Here is a 10,127-nt window from a genome sequence, read left to right as displayed (position 1 = left end):
TGTAAATACACTATACTGAATACTGCATCACAGTAGCATCACATATTAATGGCTTTGATACGTCCATGTTGGTATTAATGTTACTATGAAGCTTAAACCTCCATGTTAAACACAGAAAACACTGCCATCTTGTTGTTGAAAGAGGACAATAGTTCTTTATTGCACCTACCTTTCTTAATCAAGATGAGCAGAACCACACCAACCACACCAACCACAATCAAGAACAGGACCACGATCCCGCCCACTATGGCACCGTTGTCAGATCCTCCAACCTCTGGAGTAAGCTTGTGATCTAAAACACAGAAAACAGTCACACCAGTTTTTCATTCAGTTCACTTTCAACAACATTCCTGTTCGTTAGGTTCCGTTTAATCGTCGTTCTCCTGTCTCAAAGGTATTAAATGTTAGTTTTCTGCATTATAATGTCTAAAAAACGACTAGACCTGCGTTTTATATTCTGTTGAGTTGTGCAGTGACATTATCCCAAATGATCCAGAGTATTTAAAAAAAAACAACAGAAAGCTGTGCAATTCATTTGGTCGCCTCCTCTTTTGGGGTTGAAAAAAGCATTGACTTTTGATCGAGTTTAAAGGCACATTGCGACGATACACTTCTTAGATGTTGGTGGTTTTTAACTGTATATTTTAACCGGGTGAAGGATTTTAGTCGTCCGACATCTAGATCAGAATTTATCAGAACAACAAGCTAAGCTACGTTAGCATCAGCTCGGCCCTCAGCTCCTCCAGGACGTCCTGCGTCCTCGGAAAAAACACAGATTTTCAACATGAAGCTGCTTTTATCCAGTGTTTTAATCAGACACCTGTAGTAAAAAAAAAACAATCCTGAACCACGAACACTGAAGGAATCCTAGCGACTGTGATGAAGACAACAACTCCCATGATGCATGAGGCTAAGCTAACGTTAGCATCAGCTCGGCCTTCAGCTCCTCCAGGAGATAAAAACACTGATTTCAAAAGGTGAAGCTGCTTTTATTCAGTGTTTTAATCACCTCTGAGGAAACACGTGAGAAATAACAAATAAGAAACAATAAGAAAAGGTTTCTTACCCCATTCCTTCTTCACGTATACCCCGGTCGCCCGGTGTGTCACTTCACAGGTGTAGCTAGACTTGTCAGTCCTTAGAATCTCCACGCTGTTTCTTCTCTGGAAGGTTCCGTCTCCGTTCGGCCGAGAGCCCGAAGAACACAGTCCGTCCTCCGCAGCTAGAATGAGGCCGTTCCTCTTGATCAGCAACTCGATTTCTTTTGGGTAGAAACCCGTGGCGAGGCAGGTCAGAATGATGTTTGCCTCAACTTTGGTGTTCCTCGTGAAGACGAACACCTCTGGAGGAGCTGGACGGAGAAAAACCAGGAGGTGAGTCATCATTTGAAGGGTTTTTAATTATTAATAATGACACCAGTATGATTTTTAAAATACAGATATGATACTAAAACTAGCAACAATAAAGTGCTGCAGGAACGAGACATGAAACCCAGAAAAGATCTTCTCAAAGTCAAAGTGTTTTCTGAATGTGTGTTTTTCTGGTTAGATGTCTGAAATAACACGACTTCCTATTAACACTAGCTTCCTGTTAACACTAGCTTCCTATTAACACTAGCTTCCTGTTAACATTAGCTTCCTGTTGGACTACGACGTCCCTGCAGCTCTCTATTAGATTTGGTTCCAGGTTGGTTAAACTATATTAATTAGGCTGAACCTAAAACTCTACAAACACAAAACACAAAAAGAGTTTTTTACTTTACTTGAAGTTAAACCTGAGAGTATTTGATGAGGGAATATACACAATTTAAATATGATCAAACACTATTCAACCATTAATCATAGTATTTTGATGTAAATGTCGCCCGGAGCTGAAAAAGTTCCCTGACAAATACTATAATTAAAGAAATACTCACAGGCCGACGCCCCCTTTAGAATATAAGAGTTAATATTTTTGTCAATCGTATGAATCTAGTTTAATATTTTACCAAGCTGAATAGTAGTCCTTCTATAGTTAAAGCTACTTCTATGAACTCTAGTAGTAATGAAAAACAAAAACACAGATTTTCAGTCATACATACAGTTTTGATGTGCTTGGACCAGCTGCTCCTCCTCATACTTCATGAACTTCCCCATCCAGTCCATGCACTCGTTCTCCAGGTATCCTTTGGTGTATTCTTTCAGCACCTGGACGTCGTCCCACTTCCTCTTGGTCTGCACCGCCGCAGGGTCCGGGGCGACCCAGACCCCGTTTTTGTCGTCGAAAGACAGGAAGTCATTGCCGTCGTAGCTGTACATGTCGACGCCGCTGGTGAACTTCATCGTACCGTCGGGATGCTTCTCGCCTTCACAGCCGTGCCTCCACTGGAGGACATGGTTCTCAGACACTAGAGAGAGAGAGAGAGAGAGAGAGAGAGAGAGAGAGAAAGAGAGAGAGAGAGAGAGGGAGAGAGGGAGAGAGAGACAGAGAGAGAGAGAACAAGGAAACAAGGACAAAGGTTGAAAGTTTCAAACCTGTTTCCACTAGTCTGAAAGAAGACGTGTTATGGAAGCAAAATAGACCAAAAGCTCAAAATGAAACAGTAAATAATGAAAAGCATTACAGTTCAAACTGTTTCAGATTAGCAGTATTCTGGCTCACTAACAGTATTAGAGTCGATGACTTGGCGGTCTTCGATAAAGTGTTCTTACCCGACTCGTTCTGCCTCATGCGGTCCATCAGGATGTTGATGTTGACTTTGAACCACTGCTGCTTGCTCTGGCGGGACTGTGTTCCTTTCTCCCAGTAATCGGCCTCGAGTCGCTCCTTCATCCACGCCTGTTTGGGAACCTTCACCTGGTGGTCGCTGTCGAAGTAGTCGATCATCCTGTTGTCCAGCATCCCCATGGCCGTGAACTCGTGGAGGCCCGGCAGTCCCTCGGGCTTTTTGGAGAAAGCCGTGTAGATGTAAGTGAGGGAGTGTTTGCCTGCACAGAAAGAGATATTTATTAATTATTACACAAAAGGTGGATGAGCTCTAGAGCTGACAACAGATAATCCACATTTAAATATATAAATATATATATATATATATATATACACACATACACACACACACACACACACACACGTGTATATATTCACAGATATAAATAAATAAAACAAAATAAATAAATAATTAATACTATAATATAATATATATATTATATATAAAAAAAATAAAATATATATATATATATATATATATTTTAGTGCTGGGAAACTTAACGCGTTAACGCATTAATTAATTAACGCCGACAATTATTTTATCGCGCATTAACACATTTTTTTTTTCATTATGTTGATGAACAGTGAGAGCTGTGTTCACATGCTCTGACTGTATGAAGACAGAAGACACACATTCTGATGAAACGTGTGGAACATTGTATTCATGTTGCACAGCAGTGGAACGTTTAAATAGAGTCACACACTGAGCACAGATAGTAGAAATATAACTGATACTGTGTGAAGAATACTGCTGTTAAAAATAACTTTATTTGTTTAAAGTGATTCAAACCAAATGTTATTGTACTTTTGTTCATATAGCAGTACTTTTAAAATAAAAGTGAGCAATACACTACTCTTGAATTCCTTGTTGAACTTTGCGCATAACAATGAGGTTAAAAATTGTAATCGTTGCCCAGCACTATAATATATATATATTATTGTTATATTATTATTGTTATTAAAACACACTTCCTGTCTCACTTCCTGCCACATCTGCGGTGTACACAGTTAGAAAACAGAGATAAAGTATGAACTGTGTGTATAAATATAATGAATATCTGTATTTCTACAACTCTCAACAACAAGCTCCAGTTGAGGAAAGTCAACTGTAACAGTGCTGCTTTGTTTATGAGCTCATCACGTCACAGATATGTGAACTACGTCGTCTGCTCACTTCAGGGACCGCAGGAAAAAGGTGGCGATTATGGAACCGAGCCAAAATATGTCCAAAGAGCAATGAACTCTAAAATATGTCTGAATATGATCACAGCTCCACTGATTAACTCATCACACAACAGATCTGAATTAAGAAAAGTGAATATTAATGTCTCATATCTTTATAACACCAGTGAGAAACCTGCTGTCATAACTGAACTGACTTCTATCCAGTTTATTTGTATATTCATGTTACTTAATAATAATAATAATAATAATAATAACTAATTGTAAACACTCTGATAGTAGAGACATTGTGAAGTAAATAATACTCAGGAGCTCCACTGTGATATATTTCTTTCTTATGAGTTATTGTGAGAAATACATTAAATATTTTAAATACATTATATATTAAATACATTAAATATATTAAATACATTAAATATTTTTAATTCAATATTTTAAATACACTTAATATTTTAAACTAAATATTTTCAATACACTGAATATTTTAAATTAAATATTTTAAATACACTGAATATTTTAAATTAAATAAATTCAATACTTTAAATACATTAAATATATTACTTCAACAGAAAACTTTATTTTCTTGGCTTTTAGGAAGTTAAGATGTTTCAACATGTTATTATTTGATGAAAACATTTGATATGAAAGTGATGTATTATTGACTGGACGTTATTAATAAACATAAACGTAAACGTGTAGCGCTCAACTTGCTTCAGACTGACGCCATGTTTAACACGCAGTCTAATAAATACTAACGATGACTGACGTAGTGAATCCACATTTATTCTCCGTTCTGATGAACTCAGTCTTAATAGAAGAGGTGAAAATCAACACAAATGTAAAAACACTCAACGTCCATTTAAATACATTAAACTATAAGAGACAGAAACGCGGATTTTCAGAGACGTATTACTTCTTACGTTCATACTTTCGCTTTCAAACGGAGTCACGTCAACGAGTCAGAGACGTTAACTTACCGCAGTTCACCGTCACAGGTGTCCCCAAAAGGACGAAGAGTGCGATTAAAAACATGTTGTCTTCAGGCCGGACCCTGTGCTGTCTGAGAGCTCACGTTCTGTCTCATGTAGGACCGAGTTTTCTCTGGGGTTCAGCCCGCAGCTCGAGCACCTTCTCTCGGCTTCCTGCTTCTGTCGACTCGGTGTGTCTACATGGTCCGTTCAGGGGCGGCTCGTACATGACATGTGTGTGTCGCAATTTAAAATGTATGAAAAGCTACTTAAGTTATGGTGAGAGTAATATTACACCACCTTTAACGATGCTGGATGGAATTTAACTAACAGATATAAAATAAATCTTTGCACTTTTGTTTAGTTAGTTTATTTTAATATTATTCTATTTCATTTATTGTGCATTTTTATATTTTTATAATTTATATATTTAATATTTAATATTTTTTACTCTGTTATTTGTATTTTATATATTGTGCATTTTTTATTTTTCATATTTGTATACAAACTGTAAAAACTGCAATATAAATAAAGTCCCCATGTTTTTATACAATAAGAAATTTGACTAATCCTAAATTATTAATTAATTATTATTAATATATTATTACTTTATCTTTATTTCATTTTATTTGTATCAACTCGCTTCATTCCTACATCTCTCATCATATTACTTTATGTTATGCTTTTTCTTATTTTTTTTATATGATTACACTCTTAATTGTTTTAGTCATTGATATATTGTGCAAATATTAGCTGGTTATATCTTCATAAAAGTGATGATTATTAATCTATTCACGTGTTGAATACTGTGAATTAAACAACAGACTACATCTGAACAATCAAGACCTCATTTTGGGATGTGAGAACTTTCAACAGGCATCAGTGTTTATTCTTTGTTTTGATTTATCCACGATGGAACAAAGACAATGACCGACAGCATGAATATGACCACTGTTTACAGATTTACGAGCATCAGTGAACGCACCGCGTCTGCAGCTTCCATTTTGTGGTTTGTTGTTGTTCTGTAACTGAGACCAAGTCTGTAAAACCTGAATACAGCAAACGATACAGTATTGTGTCTTATGAGACAAATACCATAACAATAATAAATAAAATATGAAAACTTGTTTTACATAGAGCCGTACATTTGTTCCACAGTCTGAATTACACTAAAATTACATTTATAACACAATAAATTATGTTGTAATTAACTAAATAATTATTTGTATAATGATTTACTGTTAACCATTATGATTGATGGATGATACATCATTTTAAACATACATATATTTATTGTTAACATTTAATACACCCTCTATTTATAACAGGGCACTAATATAATCTTCAGTGGTGGAAAGAAACAAAGTACATCTATTCAAGTACTTTACATTTTTGAGTTTGTACTTCTCTTTCACTTCATCTCAGAGGGAAATATTGTGCTTTTTGCTTCACTACATGTATTTAAAGAGATAAAGTTACTTTATAACTTTAAGAGTTTATAAGAAAACACGTGATCGCTGCTGCGCTGCGAAAATCATCCAATCAGACAATTCAGAACGGGTTGCTAGGCAGATTACATTACAGCAGGTTGTCAGACGGCACAGGAAGGATCATAATACCAATGAAGTACATTCACTCAGGTACAATACACAACTTAAGTATTTCACTTGAATAATTCTATTTCATGATACTTTGTACATTTTAAATATATATATATATATATCTATATAAATATAATATATATATATATATTTAATATCTATATATATATATATATATATATATATAAATATAATATATATTTAATATCTATCTATATATATATATATATATATAAATATAATATATATATTTATTTTTTTCAATGCAAAAACATATTTGTAAAGTAACTAAAGCTGTCAGATAAATATAGTGGAGTAAAAGTTGCCATGTTTCTCTCTGAAATGTATAAGTACCTCATCATGAGCAAATGTACTTGCATCACTAGTCTGAACTCTTTATTTATTTCCAACAAAGTAACACACAGAGAATACTTCCAATATATCAATTCCTCTTTATTTATGTACATATCTTATTACAGACGTTAGACTTTGGAGTCGACAGAAGTACTTTGACATTTACGTTGACTTTTGCTGCCGTCTCCTCAAACACAGAAGAAGAAAAACACCGCGAGGAACATTTTTACGCCGCAGTGTTCAATCCCGTCTACTGCATCCTAATTTAATGCTGTTTGTTATAGTATAGCTGAGTTTTGTTCTTCTTCTGTTGAATACTTCCTCTAACTTAAGTGCAACCTGCCGTGAACCTTTTTATTCTTCAAGGCGGCGATCCACTGGGCAACTTCTCCAGCAACGTTTGGTTGCCATGAATCATTTAAAGAGGTGTTGCTGGAGGCCGTCGTCGTTGCCTAGAACATTGCCGAGTGTATCACCGCCCTCATATTTGGAAAAGAAGCCCGTTTACTGAATCACCTCCTCTCTCCTCCCTCGTTTAAAAACCCCTCCCTCATCAGTCCACCTCCGTTCCCCCTCCTCCTTTAGTCCATCCATCCCCTGTCGGTCCATCTTTTCCTCCCAAAGCGGAAACCGGTGCCTCCTTTCTCCCGGCTGATGGCCTGGAGGCCTCCAGCGATGGAGGTCAGAGCCTCGTTCCTCTTCCCTCCGTCCTCCCCTTCTCCTCCCTCCTGATAGTTCATGCTCTCCAGAGAGAGACCCACGGGGAAGGGCGACAGCGGCTGAACCACCAGGTCTCCTCTCTGGGCCCTCAGCAGGGCCTCTTCCTCCCAGGACCCGCCCTCCACCTCCTCTTCCTCCTCCTCCTCCTCTTCCTCCTCCTCTTCCTCTTCCTCCCCAGGCCTCAGCATCCAGTCGTCATCCAGCGCATCCTGGAGGTGCAGCAGGGCGGAGTCTAGCAGGGCAGAGTCCAGCAGGGCGGAGTCCAGCAGGGCGGAGTCCAGCTCGGCTCCGTCCGCCGGGGGCAGCAGGGCGGTGGGTGATCGGGGGTACGAGGTGACGGTCCGAGGGACGAGGCAGAGGAGGGCGAGGGAGAGGAGGGTGAGTTTAGCGTCACCGAGACGGAAAGAAAGTCTCATCTGGAAACAAGAGGACGAATTTCATCAAAAGAGTTATTTTCATTATAGTGCAAATCAATCCACACAGCGCAGATAAAGAACCTGAAGGCAACGGGACCAGACTTTGGAAATCGGATTTCCGGTTTGTAGTCCGAGTAGTGTTGACCAATCACGTTCAAGCGTTCTTCGGTAGAATGCAAGTAAACGGTTCGTTTACTTGCATTCTACACAACTGTAGTCTGGTATGAATGTCAGGATTGAGCACATAAAGTATCTGTCTGTCTGTCTGTCTGTCTGTCTGTCTGTCTGTCTGTCTGTCTGTCCGTCCGTCTATCTATCTAGACAAGGGTACAAAACTCAACACGGACAAGAGAAAAAGTTAGCGAGGACAAACATTTATGAATGAAACTTGAAGTCTGTTTGGTACAAAAGACTCATCACCTCCATTAAAACCAGTTTAAGATGTGTTGTTGAGCAGCATGAACTGGAGGAACGAGTCCATCATGTGTTCATGTTTTAAAGATTTGAACCCAAAATGCAATCTGGGAACCTGTCGTCTGAGGATGATTGAGGATACTCCTCATTTATTGTGCGTTTACCTACGAAATTCTAGCAACATTTGTCAATTTACACTCGTAAATGTATACAGTCCTTTCAAAATAAAGCGCTGTCTTCAAAGGAAACTAATTAGTTAAGTTCAGGCAACACAACTACTTAGTTTGGTTTTAGGAAAATATCATGAAATACTTAGTTAGGTTACATATTTTGAATTAAACTGAAAAACTTTGTAATAAATTTCACAGAAATGTATTTAACAAACCTGTTAAATGACAAACATCATAACATCTGTAGTGATGAGTAACTAAGAAGTATCATTCCCTCAAGTAAAGATAAGTGCTCTTTCTTTCAATCCAGTGTATTTTCACCTCGGATACAATAACTGAATAAGTTCAGAACTAAACACAAAATAACCTTTTTGAAATTTTACTTTCCTTTTTTCTAACCGTCCCAAAGAAAAAGAAAAATTCTCAAACACTCAAAATGTAGAACAAGAGAATAATCACCAACGTTGATAAATAAGCAGAAATAATAGAGAACTGAGCGCTAAGCATCAACAACTCTCAAATGAATGGATTAAACGACGCTGACATGCAAAGTAATGAAATATGCAAAAGAGAAATCCAACTAAAGCCCTCTGATGATACATTTTGTGTTTTTTGCTTTTTTATTTTTTTACTGTTATAATGTAATTTATCTGCTTTGTTCATATTGTTATTGTTTTTACTGTTTTTGTTTTTACAATGTAAAGTGCGAGAGTTTGAGAAACTTGTATCGCGCTAAACAAAATAAATTTTACTAATAATATTATCATTATTAATAATAATAATACAAATATAGAATGACAATAATAAATATGTTGATTAAGAATAATATGTCTTGCATCAGCATTTTTTTTAGAATATTAAAAATTAAACATTTTGGCTGCATTGGACACAAAAATTCTGCAAGAAACATTTTGACAAAAGTGTAAATTAAACTTTTAAAAGCTTTTACTGTTTTAGTTTTTACAATGTTAAGTGCAAGCATTTGAGGACCTTTTAAAGCGCTAAACAATTTTTTTGAATTAATATTATTATTTATTATTATTGTTATTGATAACAACAACAACAATAGTAATAATAATAAATGAGTCTTGCAGCAGCGTTTTTAACAAATTAAAAGCTAAACGTCTTGGCTGTTTAGAACACAAATATTCTGCAAGAAACATTTCAAAAGTGTAAAATAAACAGATAAAAACTGAAAAGAAGACAGGAGTAATAAAGTTAGTTACATCTTTTAGCACCAACGAAGAAGAAAAAAGAATGAAAGTCACATTTCTTACCTTGTGTCGCGCTCTAACTTGTTGTATCTGATCTCGCGTTCGCCGCCTCTAAACCTTTTTAAAACCCGCCCTCCTTCCTCCGGTCACAAGGCTGCCGTCTCCTCATTGGTCACAAGGCTGCCGTCTCCTCATTGGTCACAAGGCTGCCGTCTCCTCATTGGTCACAAGGCTGCCGTCTCCTCATTGGTCACCAGGCTGCCGTTTCCTCATTGGCCGCTCGCCGCTCATGACGCACGTCGGCCGTATAACCTTCATTCTTTCAGCCGAGAAACCTCCGGGG

General features: G+C 37.1%; 2 protein-coding genes across 2 annotated transcripts in view; both read right to left on the bottom strand.

Annotated features, from left to right (window-relative positions):
* The window catches only part of LOC137891997 (H-2 class I histocompatibility antigen, Q10 alpha chain-like), a 10,695-nt gene extending 5,595 nt beyond the window's left edge, over positions 1-5,100 (bottom strand). The window contains exons 1-5 of the mRNA XM_068736875.1: positions 4,905-5,100; positions 2,691-2,966; positions 2,081-2,386; positions 1,067-1,351; positions 170-292 (exon numbers count right to left, since the gene is read on the bottom strand). Of these exons, the coding sequence (XP_068592976.1) occupies positions 170-292; positions 1,067-1,351; positions 2,081-2,386; positions 2,691-2,966; positions 4,905-4,959 (1,045 nt within the window). The 5' untranslated portion in view covers positions 4,960-5,100. The remainder of the gene's footprint in view (positions 1-169; positions 293-1,066; positions 1,352-2,080; positions 2,387-2,690; positions 2,967-4,904) is intronic.
* A 1,834-nt stretch (positions 5,101-6,934) lies between these two features.
* qrfp (pyroglutamylated RFamide peptide) lies at positions 6,935-9,866 on the bottom strand. The gene is made up of 2 exons (XM_068736877.1): positions 9,848-9,866; positions 6,935-7,986 (listed from the first exon to the last, which is right to left on the bottom strand). The coding sequence occupies exon 2, from the start codon at positions 7,984-7,986 to the stop codon at positions 7,432-7,434; it is 555 nt and encodes a 184-aa protein (XP_068592978.1). The 5' UTR covers positions 9,848-9,866; the 3' UTR covers positions 6,935-7,431.
* Between the last annotated feature and the right edge of the window lie 261 nt (positions 9,867-10,127).

Source organism: Cebidichthys violaceus, unplaced genomic scaffold, assembly GCF_023349555.1.
Source record: "Cebidichthys violaceus isolate CVI_PGR_0920_01 unplaced genomic scaffold, fCebVio1.0.p SCAF_73, whole genome shotgun sequence".
Lineage (NCBI taxonomy): Eukaryota > Metazoa > Chordata > Actinopteri > Perciformes > Stichaeidae > Cebidichthys > Cebidichthys violaceus.
Note: the sequence above shows the minus strand (reverse complement) of the source record. Positions and strands in the feature narration are given on the sequence as shown.